At 38.1% G+C, this 13977-nt stretch overlaps 1 protein-coding gene across 3 annotated transcripts in view; it reads right to left on the bottom strand.

Annotated features, from left to right (window-relative positions):
• Positions 1-3144: 3144 nt before the first annotated feature.
• The window catches only part of TMEM182 (transmembrane protein 182), a 57337-nt gene continuing 46504 nt past the window's right edge, over positions 3145-13977 (bottom strand). For all 3 annotated transcript variants that reach the window (XM_073614756.1, XM_073614755.1, XM_073614754.1), the window contains exon 5: positions 3145-5110. In XM_073614756.1, coding sequence (XP_073470857.1) covers positions 4887-5110 — 224 coding nt within the window. In that variant the 3' untranslated portion in view covers positions 3145-4886. The remainder of the gene's footprint in view (positions 5111-13977) is intronic.

Here is a 13977-nt window from a genome sequence, read left to right on the forward strand (position 1 = left end):
ACTTTTTAACAAAGTCCTCTTCAATTGGGTACGGGGCTAATAAGCATTTGAGAGGAGCAAACATCTTATCAAAGGGTTTCCAATCTTTTTGGAGGAAGATTTGGAACAGGGGTGCACTGGGAAAGTGTTTGATGTCTTAGGCAAATAGCACTGGTAGAAGCAGCATAGCTTCAAAGTGAGGTGCACCACATCAATAGGAGCTAAAGTATTCTCTTATCCTTAGGAATAATGGCAGAGGACTGTGACTACTTGGAGGCAAACTCATGTGATAAAGACTGGAGAAATTCGGAATCCAACAGAGCATCAACAGCTGATGGCTTAAGGGCTGCACAGCCACAGACACATACACAATCTGCAGGGAATGGTGCAAGAGCTTGTTTGTGATCTCTGTGATTAGAGTTAGCAAATATCTTGACTATTTTGGTCATAACGTTTTGCAGGACTGTGACAAGAACATCATCCGAGGAGGCAGAAGAGCCGGGAGAGCTAAGAAATACTCTGAAAATTGGAAAGACTCTAGTTGCAGAGGTCAATAGAATTCCCGGCTCCAAATGTTGGCTCCATCAAAAAGCAACACCAGCACCGTTAGTAGAGTGTTAGCTGTGGACACCTGGTACAGTGGGAGTGGCCCCACTCCCCAGCTAGAATCAGACATGTTGCAAATGGTTTTGGGTACTCATGAAAACAAGAGCTGGTAGTAGGTGAGGGTTAGATGGCCAAAATGACCAGGTCACAGTAGGAGGGCAGTGGGAACAGATCTAAGATCTTTTTTTTTTTTTTATGGCTCTTTGTAAAGCAGGAGCAGAAGTGGGTAGATGCTTTCCATGCCCTATATGGCTGAAAAGAAAGCACGAAGCATGCACACAAAACTCTACTCATAAATTTAGCATTTAGTCCCACAGCAATAACCCAAACTGTGTTGGGAAGCGGAAACATACTGTATAATATTAGCAGCAGGGGTAGTTGATCCAGGAAACATCTGATTGCCTCCTGGGGTATCAGGAAATATTTTTTCCCCTGCTAGAGCAAACTGGATCATGATTTATTGGGGGTAGTTTGCCTTCCACTGGATCAACTGTCGGTATAGGACTGTGTATACGGAGGTATTCTATTTGTGCATGTATTTTTTTTTCTATTGGTTGAACTAAATGGACTTGTGTCATTTTTCTGAGCCAAATAAAACACACCAGAGTGCACAGATCCAGATAAAACACACCAAAGTGCACAATCTAAGTGTAGTGGGTATCATACATTTACTTAAAAAAATGACAAATGTCAACTCACAAAAAATGAATAAAAATATGCTTATCATCAATCATAGGTCCAGGTCTCAGCAAAGACAAGGTATCAGGGCATACACTCCGGACTGGCAAATGTAGAACTTGTAACAGCTGAGAAGAATACCAGGGGTGCCAATCTAAGTGCAGCATAATAGGAACTGTAAATAGTACAGGATAACTGGCATTTCACTCAGAACCAGATGATAAGCACGTGTAGTGGTAGATAGTGGTTATATTAGGTCATTTTAGCCACTGCCTGGCCAAAGCCCAATGCTGCTATCTGGGTTGCATACAGGCAATCAGGGAGCCAGGAAGCAGGAAGCAGAGTAATGACTTTTACCACAGCAGGGTCTGGAAAACACCAGAAACCAGAGCCCAAAGCTTATTTCCAGGCCATCCTTGCAACATCTGGTCCAATGGGGTCCAGACACGCACTCATAAAACTAGGCTGAGGACAGCCATGCATGCAAGCTGCAATCAGAGAGATCAGCTCTAGCAGCAGTGTAGAGAAGAGTCTTAATTTACCCCTTCCCACCTTTTTTTGGAATCCCTTTAAATAGTTCAGAATGCCCAGGGGGGTGGGAAGGATCAGCAATCATGTGATCACTGTCACTGTTCCACCAGCTATCATTCTTTACTCCGCCTGAGAATTGTCTTTGACAGCTTGGTCTTTGTAATGAGAGTGCACAGTGAAAGTTTTCTCAGCGCTTAAACATCAGCCGCCCAATGACGCTTATGTGCAGCGTAAAGGGGTTGTGACAAAATGTTGAAGAATGAGAACAAATATGCAGAATAGATATAGGTTAATCTTTTATACAGAACTGAAGAAAAGGCATCTATCCTCCTAGGACACTGGCAACAACTGAGGTTTGCTATATGAAAAAAATGCGCCGCGCCTAGGGGTGTAACTGAATAACTGTAAATCTAAGTACAAATCATAGATAATAAAGAGTGCAAATCAAATAGAGCCTAAAGCTCTGATCACTTACTAAGATCACCTGCTGTGTGAATCCTAAAGCTCTGATCACTTACTAAGATCACCTGCTGTGTGAATCCTATGAACAAACACACTAACAAATAACTAGTGCAATAAAACACAAAGTGCAATGTGCATAGAAAAACGTAATAAGATAAATATACAATCCACAGTGATTAAAATATAATCATTCCTAATAAGGTGTATATGCTAAAAAATGTTACACATATGTAGATCCACTGTGATTAAAATGAAAGAGAAAAAAAAAAAAAAAAAATTAAATAAAACAATATATATATTCGTAAAGCACAAACAGAGTAAATCAATCACATGCATGGGCGAATTGAAACTATAATCGCCCTAATAAAGGTGTTCAAATCACATCCGTGAAAGAATCTTCCAATCCAGTAACATAAAGTGACCAAGTTCAAATAAAAGTCAGTGTAATGGTGATGGTTCAAAGAAAAAGTTCCGGTTTTGAATCAAACGTGCCCAAGAAAAACATGCTGTGAAGTGCCTTGGTGACCCCCAATGTGATTGCGCTCACCTTGGAGCGTGTGACACAGGTTTTAATTGTGTCAATACACGCTTTTGGAGCCACCCCTGGGCTCAGTATTAGGTACAGCTGATTCCCACACTAGATTCTTTATGGCTCCACTCACATCAGACCATATAAAAGAAAAAGGCTAATATAGTATAATACCGTAGGATACTTTTATTAAAATCACATCCAATCCCCACATGGGGTACTCACATTTATAAGGTGCTCATGTGCACCAAACATAACATAGGAAAAAACGGCTGTGCGGCGTGCTGCAGGGTGTGAGAGCTCCACAACCCAGCTCTGTGCTGATCGCTCCGTCCTGGCCCCTCCCAGGACGGAGGGGCCAGGACGGAGCGATCAGCACAGAGCTGGGTTGTGGAGCTCTCACACCCTGCAGCACGCCGCACAGCCGTTTTTTCCTATGTTATGTTTGGTGCACATGAGCACCTTATAAATGTGAGTACCCCATGTGGGGATTGGATGTGATTTTAATAAAAGTATCCTACGGTATTATACTATATTAGCCTTTTTCTTTTATATGGTCTGATGTGAGTGGAGCCATAAAGAATCTAGTGTGGGAATCAGCTGTACCTAATACTGAGCCCAGGGGTGGCTCCAAAAGCGTGTATTGACACAATTAAAACCTGTGTCACACGCTCCAAGGTGAGCGCAATCACATTGGGGGTCACCAAGGCACTTCACAGCATGTTTTTCTTGGGCACGTTTGATTCAAAACCGGAACTTTTTCTTTGAACCATCACCATTACACTGACTTTTATTTGAACTTGGTCACTTTATGTTACTGGATTGGAAGATTCTTTCACGGATGTGATTTGAACACCTTTATTAGGGCGATTATAGTTTCAATTCGCCCATGCATGTGATTGATTTACTCTGTTTGTGCTTTACGAATATATATATTGTTTTATTTAATTTTTTTTTTTTTTTTTTTTTCTCTTTCATTTTAATCACAGTGGATCTACATATGTGTAACATTTTTTAGCATATACACCTTATTAGGAATGATTATATTTTAATCACTGTGGATTGTATGTTTATCTTATTACGTTTTTCTATGCACATTGCACTTTGTGTTTTATTGCACTAGTTATTTGTTAGTGTGTTTGTTCATAGGATTCACACAGCAGGTGATCTTAGTAAGTGATCAGAGCTTTAGGATTCACACAGCAGGTGATCTTAGTAAGTGATCAGAGCTTTAGGCTCTATTTGATTTGCACTCTTTATTATCTATGATTTGTACTTAGATTTACAGTTATTCAGTTACACCCCTAGGCGCGGCGCATTTTTTTCATATATCATTTATCGCACGGTCATGAATACGTGATCTGCGCCTGCAGCCGGGTAGCTGTTTGGTTGAATTTCCATTAAGGCACTGGATAATTGTGGCTCGCAGGATTTTTTTCCATAAAACTGAGGTTTGCTGGTAGTAGAAGAGGTTATCCTTAGCTATTACAGTTTTTTTTTTGCCGGTGTCCAATCCTCCTGTAAGTGGCAACAAACCCAAAAGGTGAAAGATCTACTGTGTCCTTCAACGTAAAAAAAAAATACTGCTTTTTCAATAATGTTTCTGAATATCACTTAGTGTACACAAAAAAAACAAAACTGCTTCTAACTTTCTGGCAGAGAAACCCTATACTGTACATGTGAATCACACTTGCTGGCACTGAAACCAAATGAACAACTGTACTCTATTTTAGGCACCAAGAAGTATGTTTATGTGATCCTTAGGATGAGAACAAGCAGCACATAAGCAGATGAAATTACACCCTCAGTCTTTACTCAATAATCTATTAAACACATTTTAGAAATTACAGAAAATATAACAGATATAATACAGCTTCTGATTGCTAACTTCTCTACCATTTGGTCTTACAGTAACATAATAAACAAAGTTATTTATATGACATGCTGCAGCTTGGATACAGAAATAAAACATTGTCAATCCAGAAATAAAGTACAACGCATAAGGAAGTAAAGTAGTAACACACTAACTGCTGTGTCCATTATCATACAAGACATTATGAAACATTTTCAGGATGAATCCTTTAAGCTGATTTAATTAATGTTATTTTATGTGTAAGAAAATGGTATGTCCTACTAGGAGAAAGAGCATTCCTGCTAAAAGTGAGAAAAAGATTCCGAATGGAGCTAACATAAAGGACCACCCATAGCGAATGTCCACTGTGTAGCCTGGGCAATCCTCTTGTCTCATATCCTGGTAACCTTTCACATCTGATACACTTTGTACCCAGATGACGTGCATGATAACAACAAAGGTGAAAAATATACCTGAAAAAAAAAAATGATACATTCTCAGTTATTATAAATACCAATAAATAATCAACACAACCCCAGCAATAATAAATATGTACACTTTAAGTATTTGTTAACAAAGGTATATATTTCAAACAGTGTTTACCCCTGCTGCCTTAAGAGTGTGTTTTATTAGTAAAAAGTCTGTAAAAACTGTCTACTTTATTAATTTAGCCATATATACTTTCTCTTTATCAATTTCACGTTGATGTAGGAATAGGTAGATAGTAACGGCAACAGTAACTATATTTTGTAGGAAAATCTTGGTGCGCAGCAGGAGAGGGGAATGGCTCAGTGAAAGAATATGATTAAACTTGTGCATATCAGGAAGGTTTCAGAACAGGGAATGATTCTTTTTATTAGGTAAGGGCATAAAATAATTTATTTGAAAATATTACAACTATAAGTTTGATTTTGGTTACTACGCATCCTGGAAAAAAGAGTTGAGTGGGAAAAATTGTAAACTTCTGCCAATGTTGTAATGCTGTCTGTGTCCTTGTTAGGGAAATGCATCCTAACTAACAGAAATGAGGAGACGTGGCATCATTGATAGATGGCATAACAAATGAAGAGAGTTAAAATCTCCCCTTGGGAACACCTGTGCAAGTAGCAACTGTGAAAGGTTTGTTTTCGCCTAACTGTAGCCTCTCTTCCTATTCTACAACAATGGACCTCTAGTACAGGTAGTGAGGGAAGACCACCCAGCGGGGCACAAAAAGCAATGAAAAAACAACTTAATTAAAAAGAATATCTGTTAGCTGCAATTGGACTTTAAACATGATAACGTGTCAATTTTTTAAGGCTTTGGAGTGTCACTTTTATTACAGCTGATGTAGAGGATGGCTATAAAAACAGTATAACTAATGAAATTTTTTTGGGATGAAGTGGAGAGAGATTAGAACCCCTGTCAGTTCCCATTGCTGTCTGTGCCCCTGTTAGGGATATTCACCCTTTCTATTTGTCCTTTTATCCATTATCGTTGAAAGTGAAAGTAAAAGAAAGTCCCAAATTGTGGGTTGTCCCTAGAAAAATAATAGAGGGGAAATCTTCCAATGGGGACACTAGTTCTAGTGACCTGAGGGTTCCCAAGAAATTATATTAATTTGCAGAGATTTTCTCTCACTACCTGTTTGGCTTTGGGACAGGAAGTGAAGTGAAATCTCTGCAATGGAACATAGATGGTGAAAACATTTCGACAGGGGTTATAACCCTCCCTTGCTCCATACAAAAGGAAAAAATAAAGTTTTCAATACTACTTTAATGAATTAACCTTCCAATATAGGGACTAAATATGTTATTATTTATAGTCAGAAAACTATTTAAACATTAATATATAGTTAGAACTCCCAATGACTGATTATGTCTGAAACTAAAAAGCTGTAGAAACTACAAAATCTAAGCCAACAATTAGTCAGTAGTAACTCATCCAAGTATCATTTTACTGTCCAACTATCTCAGGCAGCTAGGGAGCTACCGTCAAAGTTTTCCTTTACACATTCCTCTTTGCATGTGTCTATTCAGTGACTAACTAAAAAAAAATTCAGCTTGTAATATTTTACTACACTGACTTATGGGTGCAATATATGGTTAGCCAGTACTAATGTGCTTGTATAAATATTTAACAAAATACATTTGTTCCTTGTGCATATAAAAAAAATAGAATACGATCACTTTATATTATACAGATACTTTAAACTCAAAGATCTGGTTAGTTTTGTTTATTGATTTAGTTAACATTAGAAATTAGTGTGGTTTATTATTATTTTTTTTTTAATGGCCATACAAGTAGTAATTTGATTGTTCAGAAAAAAAATATCAAACTCTTGAACTACCTTATTTGCAGTATGTTGAACAATTCCTATTTTCTTGCTTAAGTAGCAGTTGTAGGAAACATTTTCTTTAATAATTTATGCCTTATTGCACATATGGTTAGGGACTGGGTCAAGTCTGTCTATGCGATGATTTATTCCCTAAAAGCTAAGGCTGTCACACAATTACACCAATGACATATATGTAAGTCGTCTATATATAAGTCAACCGACACCTCCTACCTTTGGTCATCTTTAGTACTATTTTATATATTGGTCAAATATTAAAGATCCTAATTTACATAAACAAAAACAAGGAAATGGCTATACATCTAATACTAACAATGATCACGTGATTTAAAAAAGCAAGCATGGCTACTAAAGCAGATAAAACTTAGGAGTACTTGGCCTGGTCGCTCATTTAGACCCTAGCCCAACACTATTTTATTGCAGCTACAACGTTTTATACAGAGAAATACGGCTCTTGTTCTTACACCCAGTGACTGAAGGATGTGGTCATTCAGTACATTTACCAAGCTAAATTGCAATATTTGACTTTAGATACCATTTGCTCTCATTCTAAACAACCTTTTTACATTTTGAGATTGACAAGCACTTTTTTAAAGTTCTAGATAGAATAATAACATATACGAATAAGAGGCATGTTAGGCTGTAGTAAAATACTGGCAATGCAAATACTGGCAATGCAAAAAAGAATAAAAGATTTCTAATTCTTTCCAGCTGACAAAATGTGTGTTTAATCAAATATGTGTTGTATGAATTACACTAATATGAATATTTCACTCAACAACTCTTTGATACAATATTTTGAAGTTTAATACATCACTATTAATTAAAACTGATATTTAGAAGAAAGCAATCAACTGTTGTTTTTGAACACGCATTACAGAGGAAGTGCAAGATTTTGGATGGGATGAAATCTTTAATTAGAATGGCTTTTAAGCAAATTTCTTTTCATATGAATTAGTGGTTTTCTTTTTCTTTATTTATCACAGTGAACTGCAAAAGGTTTTCTTCCTGTCATGCCAGAGCTAGTGGAAAAATGTCTAATGAGCCAAGACCCCAAAAAGATGTTGACATTTGATTAAAAAGACCTAAGATGTAAACAGATAATTCATTAATGATCTTTCATGAAATGTTAAAGACTTTAATAAAGTAATGAGTGTGAACTTTAAGTCTTCAGTTTTAAAATCAACGTGTCACTTTCTGCTCTGTTTATTTTAAAGGCATTTTTATTTTATGAGCAGCTAATATGCATAGTGGCATTGCTAACTTACAGAAATATTCTACAAATTCAATAATGTTCAGTTTACACCTACAATAAGGAACTAAAAAAGAGTTTTGTATTATTCAAAGGCAACATTGCTGATGCTGAAAAAAAAACAAAACACTGCAATGTCAGAAATTATATAAGACAAGCGAGATCATTTATGCAGCATATATGGGCAGCAAATTAATGAGGTCTAGTTTCATTCCAAATACTCTTAATTATTTTGGAAAATGCAGACGGAAGACATAAGATTATCAAAATATATACAACACACCAAGAAAAATGCAAAAACAGGATTCAGTGATATTTTACTACCACAATTTTCCTGATTCCACTTCTTTTCAGCATCTCCATGATCTGTAGAACATGTCAATGTTTGATGTCAGGGTAGATTTTTGCTTTATTCATTTTCATTCTATAGGAAAGGCTTCAGCTGTGGTACTTAATACAAGGCGGCCTTTGCACTGCCTATTCTCCCACATTTTAGGCTACATCAGTGGCATGGCATACAGACTGGTAATATCAATTTGGTAAAGTACGGAACCTTTAATTATTTTTATATAAGTTTTAAAAATTGCTACCAGTAGCTAGTGTTACTGTGTAAGTGAATCAGCAAAGAAGCAGATGTATTCGCCATAGAATTCTCTAAGTTATTGAGACAAATCACTAAACCCAACAATGATGATCTCCCCAACACCTCTTTTGGTTTGTATATGGTGGCAAGAAAAAGGTATATGAACCCCGTGGGTTTTTGTTACTATCCTCTATAATTATTGTGAGGGTGTTGACAGGGTCCTTTACGCATTTTTTCTGCATGTTTCGCCACATGTCTTCTTCAGGAAGTATGCATACAGGATAACAAGGATACAAGGTATATATGTAAGATACAGAAAATTATTAAATTAAGATAAGTGATACAAAAAAAACCCACCCACATACAGACAATTCACTCCACAACCAGATTCACACCAGGGAAGCATTACTGAGATGGAACGGGCTTCACCATGAGCCAGCCAGGAGTATGGGATAGTTTGTGGACCACCGCAGAGGAGGTATATCAGCCAAGATAAAATCCTATGTATATGATTCACATTGATTTATTAATAATATTCTTATTTACTAAAGGGGTGCAATTGAAGCTGCATGAAGGTGTTCATATAATATATATTAATTAATACCTTCAAAAGCATCTGTTCAGATTTTTTTCAATTTTTCATTCCTATTTTTACTTATATATGACACTTTGGCTCCCCCTATTGGACCGCTTAATTTATGACCTTTGTAAATACTAAACATACAACTAAGGTAATATGCAGCTTTAATTGCACCCCTATAGTAAATAAGAATAGTATTAATAAATCAATGTGACTCATTTTTATAGGATTTTATCTTGGTTGATATACCTCCTCTGCGGAGGTCCACAAGCTATCCCATACTCCCAGCTGGCTCATGGTGAAGCCCATTCCTTCTCAGTGATGCTTCCCTGATGTGGATCTGGTTGTGGAGTGGATGGTCTGTATGTGGGTGGGTTTTTTATCTCTTCATATGATGCACTTATCTCAATTGATAATATTCTGTATCTTACATATATACCTTTATATCCTTGTTGGTATCCTGTATGCACACTTCTTGAAGAAGCCATGTGGTGAAACATGTAGAATAAAATGAAAAGAGGAACCTGTCAATACCCTCATAATAATTATAGAGCATGTTAACGAAAACATTTTGTGAAATCTTCTATGGATTTTAAAATCGATTTCTAATAATTATTATAGAATTTTAACTGTTATGTTTGGCTAATTGGTGTAGCACCTTTAAAATACCACTCCTATCCAATATCTATTTTGTACTAGAATACTCAAGGGATGTGATGCTGCTAAAACTTTTGAATATTCTTTAGGCTTGTTACACTTAAGAAGATAGGTGCTCATGTTGACAGTAGCCTTCTTGATAAATAAGAGTCGAATCCAAAGACATGTTCATTGAAGGCCATGTAGAACAAATGCTTCTTATACAAGAATTCCATATAAGCACCTTAACCAAGGTGCCCACGCGTGAGTACAAACAGGAAAACCATGCAAACGCAAAACTGGAAAGCTTTTAGCAGACTCACAGTAGTGTTGAGATTTCATTTGTTAATCCTGTTTTACAAGGTACAGTCACAAGCAGGCTGTGACATTTCCAAATTTTGTAATGAAGTCACAGAAGAAAGGAAACATTTTGTTATATACTTAGAGGTAGAATAACCAAGGCCAATAATGAAACACAGACCAAAGGTCATTAATTCCACTAATCCAAGAGTAATGTTGACTGCCACAATAAGAATAAAATTGATTTGGATGTAATAGTCACAGATTGAAATTTGTCAGAATGATTCTTCCTTCAGAGAAGAAATACAGCAGAATCCACATCTAATACAGATCTGCGGAGGGATCCTGACTGAACCAGAGGAGTCCAGTGTGGCTGTGCCAGCTTAAGCAGACAACTGGGAAATGGATTATTTACCCATGGGTCAGAGGTGGTCCCCAGGAGTTAGCTGAGAGAGAAAGCTGGGTACACACCGCTCCCAAGCTATCTGCAGGATCTCAGGTACTGCTATGTGAGTCTGAGTGCCTGCCTAGGTCTGCAACCAAGAAGTCCATGAAGAGCAAAGAGAAGGGGCGGCACATCTGGAGATAAAGACAAGTTTATTGAAGATCCATGAAATAAGAAAACATGATACACAAATGATCCAAGGTGCTCAGTAGACGTGTTTACACAAATGTGCTTACTCATTACAGGATTTAGCTGAACCAGACCATAAGGAGCCCCTTTCAGACAAGAGCCAGGTGAGACTAAGTCCTGCAGCTTGCATGCATATGCAGAGTGATCCCACATCTGCTTGCCAGAGGTAGAAGTGAAGACCAAACAAAACAAAGCTAAGGGTTAAGACCCAAACGAATCCCCCAACTGCCTAGATGTACTGCAATACCAAAGGCAATCAGTAGGCTTACAATAGGGCCCCAGCCAATAATGCGTGTTCTAAAAATACCTCAAGACTATAGAGTCAATGTCTGCACTGAGGTAGGTGGTCCTGCTTGGGAACAACCTCATCAAACTAGAGCAACTTATGTAATTAGCCAGAGAAGGCTTCAAATCTAGCCTCTACAAATACAATCTGACTGTGGTCTGTTACTCTGACTTTGGCCAGCAAAAGTATGGAACGTTTTGCTCTCTACAGCCCAGATAAATTAAGAAAGTTGTTCATCAGCAATCTGCCTGACAAACTTAAAGTGTTACTAAACCCACAACAGTAAAATCAGTCTCTATATGCAGCATAGCATGCTTGTTATACTCACTATGGAACTTAAGGGGTTAATCCTCATTGTGTAAAAAGGCTGTTTTATCCTGTATGCACAGATCCTCCCACTCTTGCACTGTCTATCTGGGGAAGGCCAGCTAACACAGGCAGAGTAGCCGACCTGCACATGCTCAGTTGTGTCTTTTATGCTGGAGAGCACATTTACTTGTTGATCAGAGCTAGCCAGGTCACATGATATTGACATCAGCAGTGCAGTGGAAGTCTCCTCCTTCCTGAACTCTCAGCACTGGAGAAACTCTGCAGTTTATCATGTAACCATCCAAAAAGGTATATAGTGGCAGTATTGTAATGTAAAAAGATGATTTATAAGCTGTGGGCACTGTGAGGGGGATGAACTAGTTTCACATTCCTGGGTTTAGTAACACTTTAAGCCCCTGTCCACAGGGGACTCTAAGTCCTTTAAATTCCTAATCCAGCCCCATTTAGTGCACACATGCTTCTGTGCATTTTTGCGCTCCCAAGCATATGTGCTTCCTGCTGATTTGGAGCTGCATCATCAATAGCTAGGGAGGAGGAGGCAGTGGGATAATTAAAACATTACAATTCATCTTGTATAGCCCAAGCAAAAGAATAATGTAAAGAGGTGCTCTCCTTCATGTCGCCAACCTGCAAAGTACAAAAAGTATAAGCAAGCCCAGAAACAAACAAAGAAATCAAACTATCCCACATGATGGCTGTTCAGCTACAAATGTTTCTATTGCAAATACCCCCAGGACCAAACAGAGGAAATAACCCAGCATAAATCCTCCAGGTACTCACAACAGGGAGTTACAGAAACAGAAAACTGCCTCAGCTCTGAACTGATAACGCCATAGAGAATCGCCAGAAATACTGGTCTAACCTAAACGGATAAGTGCAGTTTAAGCTTGAATACAGAAAGGAAGTCATTACCAACTGTAAGGCTACTTTCACACTGGGGCGATGCCGGTAAAGCGGTATTTTTAGCGGCGCTTTACCGTCGTTTTTGTGGCCCTTTTCAGCCACTAGCGAGATGCTTTTAACCCCCGCTAACGGCCGGAAAAGGGTTTAAAAGCGCCCCTGCAGCTGCGCTTTGCCAGCACTTCGGCGGTGCTGCCCATTGATTTCAATGGACAGGGGTGCTGTAGGAGCGGTGTATAAACCGCTCCTACAGTGCCTCAAAGATGGCAATTTAACCTGAAGGTTTGAGCATACCAGTGTCCCTCAGTGTAAAAGAAAGAACTATATTTTTCAGCTTTTCATATTTTGTTCATTTCCCCTCTCACCTTTTGTTACTTCTCTTCCATCTAGTATACCTCATTTATTTGCTATTTAAATTTTTAGCCAGAAAATAGATCTCTTACACCCTGCTTCCTGCAGAAAAGTGGGCTAGGCACAACAGAAAACTTTAGTCTCTGCCAATTGAAGTTATACAGCTGCCACTCAATAGGCTCTGGTTTATGTTTCTAAAGCAAGGTTGAAGTAATGTGTACAAGGTTGTTGGCTGAGTGCTTTACACATGTTAACATTTCACTTCAGTAAGTAATTAAAGTTGCTATGGAAAAGTGGAAATGCAAAGTAATAGACAATTTGGTAACAATTCCGATTTTTTTCCCTAAAGACGTATACAACATAACACTGCTCTCACTAATGTTTAGTTGTGTACAGAACTGTGCAGTGTCAAGGGCAAACCAAAACAAACAGACCTCTTCCCAATCAAATGAAGAGCCAATAAACCGAACACATAAACTGCTTTGCAGAAAAGCATTTATTGTTATGTAAGTATTCCTTCCAATAGTTTAACCAAACGTGAATTCTTTTCATATTAACATATTCTGCATTGGAGAACATAGAATCTCAAACATTATGGCACAGAGGCAAGAAAAGACAATCTGTAGTGTCCTTCTACATGATATCTAGAAAGGAAGTTACATGTTTATATGAAAAATCTCTCATCAGCAGGATACCTAATACACGGGGGGGGGGGGGGGGGGGGGGTTACAAAAACTAGAGAGTACAAGACTTAGTGCAGCTGTGCATGATAGCCAATCACCTTCTAACTTCAGCTTGTTTAATAAAGCTTTGACAAAAAAGCCTGGAAGCTGATTGGTTTGGCACCAGATTTTGCACTCTCCAGTTTTAGTAAATCAACCATAGTATATTGAATCTGTCTATAAACCTCTACATGAACTGGCTGCTGGAATAATCTTACACACAAACATTCAAATTCATGCCTATAGTGGGAAAACTCTCTGCAGATTTTTCTTTCCTTAGAGTAGTTGTCTCCAAACTGTGGCCCTTAGCTTGCCCTTATCTGGCCCTTGGGGCACCGATCTATCCACTGACATCAATGATAGGGTACCGATCTATCCACTGACATCAATGATGGGGTACCGATCCTTCCACTGACATCAATGATAGGGTA

This window comes from Aquarana catesbeiana, linkage group LG02, assembly GCF_042186555.1.
Source record: "Aquarana catesbeiana isolate 2022-GZ linkage group LG02, ASM4218655v1, whole genome shotgun sequence".
Lineage (NCBI taxonomy): Eukaryota > Metazoa > Chordata > Amphibia > Anura > Ranidae > Aquarana > Aquarana catesbeiana.